Source organism: Vulpes vulpes, chromosome 2 (genome assembly GCF_048418805.1).
Source record: "Vulpes vulpes isolate BD-2025 chromosome 2, VulVul3, whole genome shotgun sequence".
Classification (NCBI taxonomy): Eukaryota; Metazoa; Chordata; class Mammalia; order Carnivora; family Canidae; genus Vulpes; species Vulpes vulpes.
Window position 1 is genome coordinate 2301643 of NC_132781.1, and position 12185 is coordinate 2313827.

At 52.0% G+C, this 12185-nt stretch overlaps 2 protein-coding genes across 11 annotated transcripts in view; one reads left to right on the plus strand and one right to left on the minus strand.

Moving 5' to 3' along the window:
• The window catches only part of CCDC40 (coiled-coil domain 40 molecular ruler complex subunit), a 42159-nt gene extending 34522 nt beyond the window's left edge, over positions 1-7637 (minus strand). The window contains exons 1-4 of the mRNA XM_025999897.2: positions 7549-7637; positions 5908-5971; positions 5047-5514; positions 59-233 (exon numbers count right to left, since the gene is read on the minus strand). Coding sequence (XP_025855682.2) covers positions 59-233; positions 5047-5514; positions 5908-5971; positions 7549-7565 — 724 coding nt within the window. The 5' untranslated portion in view covers positions 7566-7637. The remainder of the gene's footprint in view (positions 1-58; positions 234-5046; positions 5515-5907; positions 5972-7548) is intronic.
• TBC1D16 (TBC1 domain family member 16) overlaps positions 7611-12185 on the plus strand; it is a 74936-nt gene continuing 70361 nt past the window's right edge. For 5 of the 10 annotated variants that reach the window (XR_011999479.1, XM_072746464.1, XM_072746466.1 and 2 more), the window contains exon 1: positions 8345-8428. The gene's annotated coding sequence lies outside the window, so the exon portion shown is untranslated. Of the gene's footprint in view, positions 7865-8344; positions 8429-12185 lie in introns of those variants that run through there. The other 5 variants (XM_025999898.2, XM_025999901.2, XM_025999899.2 and 2 more) reach the window with 3 other exon arrangements.

Genomic DNA, 12185 nt, shown 5'->3' on the forward strand with positions numbered 1-12185 from the left:
GAACGGGATGGGGAGGGGCTTATCCCATGGGCAGGACAACCTGCTGGTGCCCCAGTACCTGGCTCCCCGAGGACGGGCTCCTCTTCGGGCTCCTCCTCGGGCTCCTCCTCGCTCAGGAGCAGCTCCTCAAAGTCAAAGTCGGAGGAGGTGTTGCTGCTCCCCTGGCTCAGTTGAAGGTGGTGTTGTGCCCCCAGAGGGAAGACTTCCTGTGGGAGCTCTTCGCTGTTTTTTTTCTAGAGCAAGAACAACCAAACCTGAATCAATAAGGCCGTCATCCGGACTGAGAAGTTATTTGATTTTGATCTCTCGCAGTGTTCAAGATTCAGTATAACTGCGAAGGCAATAGGAAACCATTTGGATGTAAAGGTTAGTTGGCTTTTCCAAAACAGAAAACACCTACCTGCCCCCACCCTCCACCCCCACAAGGAATTCGGGATTGGCCTCTGCCTGTCTAGAGCTGTAGCAGAGTGTAAATGCTAAGGTATGAGTGTGTGTCGTACATGGGTTTCTTTTCTTTTTTCTTTTCTTTCTTTATCTTTCTTTCTTTCTTTTTTTTTTTTTTTTTTTTTTGGTTTCTTTACTCCCAAATGCTAATCTCCCCGAGGATGGTAAGCAACATCTCCAAGCATCCTCTTTATAAAAGGATGCTGGAAAACCTCAGCCCCAGGCGAAGGTCTCCCAGAGGGGCTGTTTTTACTTCTCTTTTTTCAAAAGATTCCAGGTTAGGGACACTTTTGTGTTTTTGCTATTGTTATTGTTAGTTTTTGTTTTTGTTTTTTTAAAGTAGGCTCCACACCCAACATGGAGCCCAATTCAGGGCTTGAACTCACAGTCCTGAGAACAAGACCTGAACTGAAAGCAAGAGTCAGATACTTCACCCACTGAGCCACGCAGGGGTCCCTACCTTGAGACATTTTGATTAAAAAAAAAAAAATCTTCTCTTGTTAAAAATGCATGGCTCCATTTTAGCTTTAAAAGAGTCTCTTTTAAAGAGTCTCTTGGGCATCCCAGTCCCTTGGGCATCCCAGGTGGCTCAGCGGTTTAGCGCTGCCTTCAGCCTGGGGTATGATACTGGAGACTCAGGATCGAGTCCCACGTCGGGCTTCCTGCATGGAGCCTGCTTCTGTCTCTGCCTCTCTCTCTCTCTCGTCTCCAATAAATAAATAAAATCTTAAAAAAATATTAAAAGAGACTCTTGGGGGGCACCTGGGTGGCTCAGTGGTTGAGTGTCTGCCTTCAGTTCAAGTCCTGATCCCAAGGTCCCAGAATCAAGTCCCACATCGGGCTCCCTGCATGGAGCTTTCTTCTCCCTCTGCTTGTGTCTCTGCCTCTCTTCCTGTGTCTCATGAATAAATAAAAAATAAAATAAAATAATAAAAGAGACTCTTGCCATTATTATTGTTGGCAATAATTATTGCTGATGATGACCTGGTGAGTATTGGTGATAGGAATGACCCTGCATAACACCCTGTGAGGCAGATAGGCATCACCTCTGTTATCTGAGGGGAAGCAGCCTCACAGAAGCTCAAGACCTTCCCTGAAGTCCACATAGTCGGCCATGGGCTGGTTCAGAGTTGGGATGCTCAACCCCTAGCTCATGTAATACTTGCTCAGATAATGCTGGTTCCAGAAACTTCTCTGAAGCAGCCAGAACCATAACGGTAGTAATGAGGACCCAGAGTCAAAAGTGCTGCCCTCTGGGGTGTCCATCAGGGGCTTCTCCTACTATGAAAGCAGTGAGGCCCCCATACACCATGGTACTGAGGAGCTCCCACTCCAATTCCTGTTCCTTCTGAAGGCTGAGCACCAGCCGGGAGGAAGGGAAATAGGGCTTCTCTCTCAGGTCTGCCTCTGCCCTTCTGGTTGATCCCTGTGAGTTTTCTGGAAACAAGACCCAAGGGTGGAAGCTGAGTTTATAGCTCATTTTGTGGCCTGCACTTCAAATCTCCGGACATCTTACAAGGTGAAGACACTTGTTTTTTTAGCTTAATTAGCAATCATCAAATCATGTCACTCTCCAAAGTTATTAACTTTTTAGGGGTCACCAGGTGGGGTGGGATCGTGGCTTTGTGGTTCAGAATGGTGGCTTCGAGCAAGAGCAACCATCCCAGCTGCATGACCCTGGGCAGGGAAGTCCATCTACCCGTGTCCTCATCTGTACGGTGGGATAATAATAGTTCCCACCCTGTATGGTTGTCAGTCACTGAGACACAATGTCAAAGGTGCACGCATGTCCAGACCAGAGTCGAAGACGGAGGAATGTAACCCTGCTCCTTGCTTTCCTTCCAGAACAACTCAGAGCTGAAGCCAGTAGTGGGGAGGCTGCCCTAATGTGGGGTGAGGAGGGTGGGTTTCAGAGCCTGTCCCATGGGGAGTCATCACAGCACAGGTGACAGGCCTGGGCCTGCTGACAAGAGTCCCCACAGAGGACAGCCTGGCACAGAGTCACAGCCCAAGAATTTGGGGCTGGCCTGGGTGGGGTTGGTCCAACAGTGATGAGGGTAACAAGGACAGTCCAGTGTGGGAGCATCTGGGTTCAGGTGGGGTGAGGAGGGTCCACTTGGGGGTGGAGAAGTGCAGTGAAGGTTACATCTGGGAGACCGATCAAATTAAGACATGGGAAATGGGGGCTAGGCTTATTGCTGGACAAAGGACTTGGAAGTATGGGAGGAGAGGACACTGAAGGGAACCCACTCAGCAGTGAGGAGTCAGAGAGGGATTGATGTGAGCTCTGTGGTGTGTGTGTGTGTATGTGTGTTGTGTATGATACTGAGAGACCTGGGGACAGTGACATCCTAATGGCAGAGAGATTATGTAGCACCCAAATCATGACTTCTACGTGTTATTTTTCATGAAAAGAAACCAGGCTCCTGGGATGCCTGGGTGGCTCAGTGGGTGGCTCAGTGGTTGAGCATCTGCCTTTGGTCAGGTCACCATCCCGGAGTCCTGGGATCGGGTCCCGCATCGGGCTCCCTGCATGGAGCCTGCTTCTCCCTCTGCCTGTGTCTCTGCCTCTCTCTCCGTGTCTCTCTTGAATAAATTTTAAAAAAAGAAACCAGGCCTCTGGAGAAATGCCTGATTCTAGGGCTGGGCGGTATGTACCAGAGAAAGAGAAAGTGTTCCAAGGATGACAGTGGTGAAAAAAAAAAAAGAGCAACTCTGGTGTGTTAGAAGGACACACAGGCCAATTTAAATGGGCTCTCACTGGCCACACGGGGGACAAGTTCTATTCAGTGTTGTACTGGAAGTTCTAGCCAGTGTAAGAAGGCAAGAAAAAGATATAAAGGGCATCCAGACTGAAAAGGAAGTTAAACTCCTTTATGACAACACGATCATCTTTATGAAGAATCCTATGGATTCTACCAAGAAAAAAAAAAAGCCACTAGAACTAACAAGGATGATTAGCAGTGTTGCTGAATATAAGATCAATATACAAAAATCCGTTGTATTTCTATATATAACACAGCGCTGCATACGATTTAGCAACAAATAAGTGGAAGCCGATTACAATAGCATCACAAATGCAAAATAGTTAGGGGTAAATCTGACAAGAGATGGGCCTATACAGGCTGCTAAGAGAAATATGAACTCCTAAAAATATGGTGGTCATCTGTTGTGATTTTTTTTTTCATTTAAAATACTCACTTTCTTATCTCAAACAAAAAGAGCACCTTCCCACACAATTTTTCTTAAATGCAAAGGGGTGGAGGGTAATTTCCCAGGGGAGAAGGCTGGTGCTTTTCCATCAAGGGATCCACACCAACATCATTGGTAATGGGACAAACTTCAGTCATGTACCACCTCATAGGACACGAGGCGAACACAGCCTCCCTCTGTGACCCCTTTCCAAGGATGGTAACCCAGATCGCATCAAGAGGAACACTAGGCAAGCGCCTGGGTGGCTCAGTGGTTGAGTGTCTGCCTTTGGCTCAGGGCATGATCCCAGGGTTCTAGGATCGAGTCCCACATTGGGCTCCCTGCATGGAGCCTACTTCTCCCTCTGCCTGTGTCTCTGCTTCTCTCTCTGTGTGTGTCTCTCATAAATAAATAAATAAATCCTTCTTTTTCTTTCTTTCTTTTTCTTTCTTTCTTTCTTTCTTTCTTTCTTTCTTTCTTTCTTTCTTTCTTTTTTTTTTTTTAAAGAGGAACACCAGGCAAATCCAAACCAAGAGCCATTTTAAAAGTGGCTGGCTGGTGATCTTTATAAGAGTCAAGGTAATTAAAGTCAGGGAAAGATTAAGACCTAAGAGATGGGAGAGCTAAAGGCAACGTGTGATTTGGAACTGTACCTCTGCTCTAAAAGGTATCGTTGGGACAGTTGGTGAATGAGGCCTGAGGATTATTTGGTGATGCAATGAAATATCCTGATTTTGACAGTTATACTGTGGTTGGTTGTGGGAAACACACACACAGAAGTGTTTGGAAGAAGTTGGGGCATCAGATCGTCGACTGACTCTCCAAGCCTTAAAAAAATAAAAATAAAAAAGTGCTTCTAATCATACTTCACCTTTTCTGTAAGCCCATGTTTGTTTAAAAACAACAACAACAAAGGAAAAGTGTGGGACCATAACTATTGTCATTACAAATCATTATCGTCTAGAATTGCCCTGTCCAGTAGGGTAGCCAGTAGCAACAGGCAGTTATATAAATTTAAGTTCTTTAGAATCTTCATTAAAAATTCAGTTCTGCCATCTCCCAGGCCACATTTGGAGTGCTCTGTGTCACCCCTTGTGACTGATGGCTACCATGTGGGACAGTAAAGATAAAGAGCATTTCCAATACCATGGAAAGTGCCATTGGACGGTGCTGTTCTGGAGACCAGAAACCTGGATGCCCTTACATGGAGCGTCCCCTACGTTGGGCTTGGGAACACCAAAGAAAGGCCCAGGAACCCTTGGCATTCACCAGTGGGGCCAGAGACCCAAGTCTGCTTAGAAATTTCCAACAGAGATTGCAGTTTGGTTTTAGAATATGCCCTGCGATCCCTCACGTAGGGTGACAAACCACAGTAAACACTTTGATAAGATAGACCCCGGGGCCGCTTACCGATCTGCGAGCCCTGGCTCCAGAAGCGTCTGGGCCTGCTTGCTCGGGTGAGCCTACCGCCTGCTGGGATGGCTGCGTGGAGAGGTCCCTCGAATCTCTGGCCTCTGATGGATGGGGGGCGTCTCTGTCTTTGGGAACGCCTTCCCTCCTTATCTGCTCAACCGGGTACGGGTACGTGGGGCCCACTTCCTCTCCGGCCTCCTCCCAGGCACCGACTTCTGAATAAGCCAGATCCGTGGAACTGGCTTTCTTCTCGAGGGATACGGTTTCGAGATCTGATTGGAATCCCCCTTCGAACTCAGGTTCCTTCTCCGTTTCCACCTGCCCATCCGTCTCCACTTCCCCCTCGCTTTCAATTTCTCCTTCCGTTGTGACTTCCTCAAAGGCTGTAATTTCCTCTTCAGAAAGTTCGGCAGCACCAACAGCCTCGTCATCGTCCTGGTCACTGCTCTTCCCAGTGGGTGACACCTGCAGATATGTGGCGGGGCGGGGTGGGGGGGAGAAGTCAGGAAACACAGGCCCAGGCTGCCGAGAAGTTCTGCTCTTAGTCGTGTAATTATGCTGCAGGAGAACTGCATCCGCACAGGCCTGCGTGTCCCTGAGAGGTTATGCTCCGTGCTTTATCTCTTCCTTCCAGTGTTTGTAATTTTTTGGCGTCCTTTGTTACAGAACCTGAGTTCTGAAAACCTTGGGGTGATCTGAGCAGGAGACACAGGACATCCCAGCCAGCCACCAGCGACGGGGCCGAGTCTGTTCTAGTGCAAAGCATAGGATCCCCCTACGGTGTTCTCGAACAGCTCTTAACTCCTTAATTCCTAGTCAAGACAAGCCCAGCACAGCCCACCCCACAGGGAACCTTACCCTGTCCCCTTCATGATTCTGGGCCTCGTCTTCTTCAGAAGTTGATTCGCCTTCCAGCTGAGACCTGGTTGCAGAAATACAGTTTAACAGTTTAAAATAACAGTGTTCTTTCTCTTGGCATTTGTCACCTCCCGGTGTCTGGATATATTCTTATTGACTTGCTCATGATCTGCCTCCCCTCCAGGCAGTTGGCCATGACTTTGTCCAAATACTAGATCATGCCTGTCACATGGAGGGAGGGAGTGCCACCAAAGAGTTGCTCCATGAATGCATGAAAAATAATTATGGAAACATTCAGGGAACAGCACAAGTACAGGATAACAGAAAAGTCACCTTAAATAAACTTGTGTCTGGGGCCAAACTGGGGAACAGAAATATAGACCAAGAGAAAGTTGCACAAAAGTGACTACTCTAGAGACTCTTGGTTGGTTTCTCCATGATTTAGATAGTACAAGAATGTCATGATTTACATTCTTAAAATTATTTTTTCGTAATTAAAAATACAAGCTCCGGACGCCTAAGTGGCTCAGCGGTTGAGGGCCTGCCTTCGGCTCAGGGTGTGACCCCGGGGTCCTGGGATCGAGTCCCGCGTCGGGCTCCCTGCATGGAGCCTGCTTCTCCCTCTGCCTGTGTCTCTGCCTCTCTCTGTGTGTCTCATGAATAAATCAATAAAATCTTTTTTTAAAAAAAAATACAAGCTCCTTTAAAAAAAAAAGTCAAACTAATACACAAATGTGTGACACAGATAATGAAAATCCTCTGTGGTTTTCCCTCCCTTTCTCAAGATAACCACTAGTAATAAAAGATTCAAGGGAACATTCTTTCAAATATTTTTCTACGCCTGTAAACCCACACACAATCAGAGATCACAACTCTACATACTGTTTTCCATTTAGTCGTTTCGTTTCATATAACCTGGACTTCTTTCCATGTCAGTTTACATAAACCCATCTTTTAAAAAAAAAAAAAAAAAAAGTGGAACACTACTGAAACGCCTAAGGTAAAATTATTTCTTTTTTTAGAAAAGGATTTTATTGATTTATTCATGAGAGACACACAGAGAGAGAAGCAGAGACACAGGCAGAGGGAGAAGCAGGCTCCCTGCAGGGAGTCGGATGCGGGACTCCATCCCGGGACCCCAGGATCACGACCTGAGCAGAAGGCAGATGCTCAACTGCTGAGCCATGCAGGTGTCCCTTAAAACAGTTTCTGTCCCCAGCCCCCCCGTGGCAGGCCTGGGGGCAGCAGAGGAAGGGGCGAGGTCCCCACGGTCAGGAAGCCCCTCGGTGAAGGTCCCCCGCACACAGAGATGGAGTCAGGTAGAGACCCTGCCACCAGCCCCTGCGCCCTCCTGCTTTATTCCAAAGGACAGGAACTCTCGGGGGCAGGCAGGGCCAAGCATCCTGGTTGCCATGGTTACTGCGGGCCGAGCCAGCCCCGGGTTTGAGAGCCCAGCGGCCAAAGCAAGGGGAGAGAGGGGAGGGGACCGGAGCTGACAAAGGGACCGCAGAGCAGAGGGGCGCGCAGGGCTGGGGGGGGCCGGGGAGGCGGGAAGGGGGTGGACGCGGCAGAGGCGCGGGGGAAAGGGCGTGAGCGCAAGGGGGCGGCGTGGGGGCGCCGAGACCCTAACCCTCCGCTTACCCGCCCGGCTCCGCCATCCCCGTTGCTAGGCGACGCCGTCAACATCCGGCGGGCGGGGACCACGCGCGGGGCCGGCGCGGGCGGCGCGGAGACGCGGCCTTTGTGCCACCGCCGCGCTGCAGGCGCGCAGCACCCACCCGTGTAGACACATGGAGACATAAACAGTTTCTCCGTCTCTAAGTCCGGGCTGCGTCCCGCCTGGCTCGGGGGCTGCAGAGCGACAACCCTGTGCCCACCCACGAGCGTCCAGCCAGGCAGCTCCGATGTCCCGGGGACCCGCGACCGCTCAGTGCCCCGAACCCCGGGGCAGGCCGAGGTGGGGGCGTGAGGGGCTCCGGAGCACCCCCCGGGGGGTGGGGGTGGCTGCGGTGCAGCCTGGAGCCCGCCCATCCATCCGCAGACCCGGGGCCCCCCGGGGAGGGGGAGGGGGGCGGAGGGATGCTCAAGGGCCTTCGGGTGGGCGATGGGTGATCCCGCTCCTTGCCCCAAAGAGGAGAGGCGCAGGCGGAGGATGGGGAGGGCGCGCGGGGAGCGGCCCAGGGCTGCCGCCTTCACTGCGCCCCGCGATCAGGACGGCCCAGGGCAGGGCACGCGGGTCCCCAGGGCGCGAGGTGGCTGGGGCAGGATCGGGGCGAGCCGAGGGGCGGGATGGGGTCTCCGCTGGGCCGGGGCGGCCGGGCCCGGGTGGGTTAGGCGGGTCCGGGTGGGCCCGGCGAGGGGCCTGGCGAGGGGCCGGGGCGGGCGGGGCGCGAGGGGGCGGGCCGGGGGCCGGGCCTCGCCGCGCATCCCCGCCCCACCGCGCCTCACTGGCGGCGGCGGCGGCGGCGGCGGCGGAGGCTCCGGGAGCCGGCGCGAATCCGGCCCCCGCTGCGGGACCCGGGTGGGTATCGGGGCTCGGGCGGGGGGTGCGGCGGCGGAGCCCGAGGGGGCCGCGGGGGACCGGGCGGCGCCCCCTCTGCGGGGCGGGGAGGGGGCCCGCGGGGCGCTGGGCCTGCAGCGGCGGGGCCGGGAGGGGCGCGGGCCCGGGCTGGAGCGGGGCGGGGGGAGCCCCCCCAATCACGCAGAGGCCCCCTGGGGACCCCCCGCGGCGCACCGGAGCGGACCCCATCCGGGGAGACTCGCCCCCACCTGCGTGGGCCCGTGGACCCGACAACTTGCGGTCTTTGTCTGGCTGTAGGGTCGGAGCACGCGAACGAGAACTTGGAGGGGCCCCCGCGCGCACCCCCAGCCCCCCCGAAGTGGGTGCCTTGCAGCCCAGCAGCGCGCACACGTCCGTGTCCCTGGGCCTTGGGTCGGTGGGCTGGCTGTGAGGACCGCATGTCAGGAAACTCACTTCCTTTAGGCCCAAGAAAGAAAGAAAGAGTAGGGGGGGAAAAAAGGAGAAAGAGAAAAAAAAAAAAAAAAAGGCAATTTGAGATTGCTAAATATAACCTAAGCAACCCTGCCAGGAGCCGGTGAATCTTGAAATCCTGTGATTCCCACACTCGGAAGTTGGTGTCATATGTTGGCCACAGACTAGTTCAGATTCTGTTCCGGAGATGGAAACGACATATCTCGTCTTGCGCCACCCCCCCACCCCCACCCCCCACTCTCAAGTTTGTTTACCTGCCTCCCCAAATTCAGGGGACAAGCTGGGCAAGTCCTCCCTGTGGTCTTAGGGACCTTCCTCTACCACCCGAAGGCCCCAATTCTTGTATCTGGAAGTAAGAAATGGTTGTCAAAAGTGGCCATGTGGGATCCCTGGGTGGCGCAGCGGTTTGGCGCCTGCCTTTGGCCCAGGGCATGATCCTGGAGACCTGGGATCGAATCCCACGTCGGGCTCCCGGTGCATGGAGCCTGCTTCTCCCTCTGCCTGTGTCTCTGCCTCTCTCTCTCTCTCTCTCTCTCTCTCTGTGTGACTATCATAAATAAATTTAAAAAAAAACAACAAAAAACAGTGGCCATGTGAGGAAGGGGGTCATCAAACGGTGGGTTGCAGAAGCCCAGATCCTACAAGTCATTCCCAGTCTGGCATCGATTGATTAGAGAACTTTCAGAAAGCTGTGTGTTAGTTTTAGAAATTCCTCGTTAGAAATATTAACAATTAATTGATTAGTGACCATCAGAGGCTTGTAAGAACCAGGAAAACTTTGGCAAACGGAAGGATTATTAAAGCAGGGATGTCCTCAGGGTGGTAACCAGAGGGTTTAGGAACAGCTGCCCCTTCTTGGTCCGGGGAGGCACGTGTGTGCCGAACGCACTCACTGTGTTCTCTGTGGCTTGTGGACTGTTCGGGGCGAGCAGAATCTCGGGATAGCTGAAGAAAGTTCTCATAGTGGAATTTTAAGATCCTTCCGCAGTGATGGTTGTTGTGTACGAACTTTCTGATTATTATTAAGTGAATTCACTTAATCCTAAAAACAAGCCCGTAAAAGTCAGGACTGAGGTTATCCCCATTTTACAGATGGGAGCCCTGAGCCTTAGAGAAGTAGATTCCCCAAGTTCATGCACCTAGGACAGAACTGGAGGCCTCAGGCCTGGAGGCTCCCGCCCAGAAACGGGGGCGCACGCCGCCTCCTCCCCTGTAACCGACACCTGCTGTTCACGCGCACATGCTCTTCCTGACCCCTCTTTTTGCAGCCAAGACAACATGGTTCGCTCTGCCTTATGATTGATAAAAAGCAAAGGAGTGGAGACGGATCCCATGTCACCACTGGCTGCTAATAACAGTTCTCTTTCGTCCAGAAAGAACCTCCCGGGCCTCGTATAAAGGCATTTGGGAAGACAGCGGTCAGGTTTCCGCAGCCCACCTGCTTGCACAGGTCTCGCTGCCCTGGTTTGGGGGTGGCTCCGTGCAGCGCTTGCAAACGTGGCCTCCGAAGTAGATTGCCGGGTTCAGATACCTAGCCCGGTGCACTGTACCGGCTTAATTCCCCTGTGCCTTAGTTTCCCCATCTGTACAGCAAAGATGGTTCTACCTGCCTCAGAAGCAATGACCATCCAAAGCACCTAGTGCCCGGCATGTACCAAGTGTTTGTTACTTTTTAAAAAAATATATTAAAAAAATTATTAATGACCTTCATTTGGATTTATCCCGTTTAGCAAAATTGGTCAAAACATTTTGATTTTTTTTTTTTTAGTTCCTTGTGTATGTGGTCTGTCCAGCGTGAGGCCGATCTGTGCAGAAGTGGTATTTACCGCGTAGATCAATTTACGCTCTTCGCTCTGTAACTTGGCTGACTGTTCAGGGACCACGGCCACCAGCTTGTCTGGCAACACACATCTCAAGTAGAGATTTTACCTGGTCCACTGCCCCCTCCTCCCCAGCTGAGGGGCCCTGAATTTTTATGGGCCTGAATCCTCTCATGTAAGATTAGCCAGGTGGTTTCTTTCTTTTTTTTTTTTTTTAAGATTTTATTTATTTATTCATGAGAGACACACAGAAGCAGAGACGCAGGCAGAGGGAGAAGCAGGCTCCTCAAGGGGGGCCCAACATGGAACTCGATCCCAGGACCCCGGGATCACACCCTGAGCCAAAGGCAGAGGCTCAACCCCTGAGCCCCCCAGGTGTCCCGGCCAGGTGGTTTCATACTGTGGGACAGCTGGGGGGAGGACAGGAGGACGGCCTTGCCCCTTGACAGTGAGGCAACTGTAGCAGCTGGGGCCCACATGGCTTTTATTGATGTACATGGTATTGTACATCGTTGTGTTATATTTGTACAATACTGATGAGCGTTGATGAGCCCCGTGCACGGAAGAGAAAGCACAAGTCTGCAGTCTCCTTCTCCACCACCCCTGCCCCCCAATTCAGGGAGCTGGCGTAAGACGTCTTCTTCCTTTCACTTCAGTCGTGGTGGTTTTTGCTGTTGACCACCTGTGCGCCCCTTGGCACTGGATCTTGCGTCTTTAATAAATCTATTCTGATGAGCTGTCTAGTGATATCGGCTCTGAAGCTCGTCTTTTACTGCGTCTTCTGAACCAATATAGCCATCCTCATAGAGGAGCAAGGTCCAGCCCCCAGAAGACTCCGTGGGATGCCCCCGAAGCTGTCACCAGCCGGGATGGCAGGCCGTTCCCTCGCTGAGCCTTGGGCAGCCAGTCTGTCCAGGTGTTTTTTTTTTTTTTTTAATGTTTTATCCATTTATTCATGAGAGACACAGAGAGAGAGGCAGAGCCACAGGCAGAGGGAGAAGCCGGCCCCATGCAGGGACCCCAGGATCATGCCCTGAGCCAAAGGCAGGCACTAAACTGCTGAGCCACCCAGGTGCCCCTGTCCAGGTGTTTAAAGTTGATGAATGTGATGAGCCACCAGTAGGGACCCACCTGACTGCAGGTACACAGGTGTGGCGGGGTCTTCCGTGCTCTCTCTGGATTGGCTACTGGAGAAACCACCATAATCGATTGGGAATGCAGCCCGAGCCCGTGTCTGCACTCACTTGCACACTTTGGTTTATGTGCTGGTTTTCCACACCGAGTGACCCTGAATTCAATAGCCTGATAAATTGGTCATTACACTCTCCGGCTTTCTGAAACTGGGGCAAAGGGCACACTTAACGGATGTCATTTTACACTCTTTTGCTTTTCAATTTCTGTGACTAAAAAGCTTTCCCTGGGCAAGATCAACTGCGTTGCTCTTCAGGGATATTGTCAATATATGC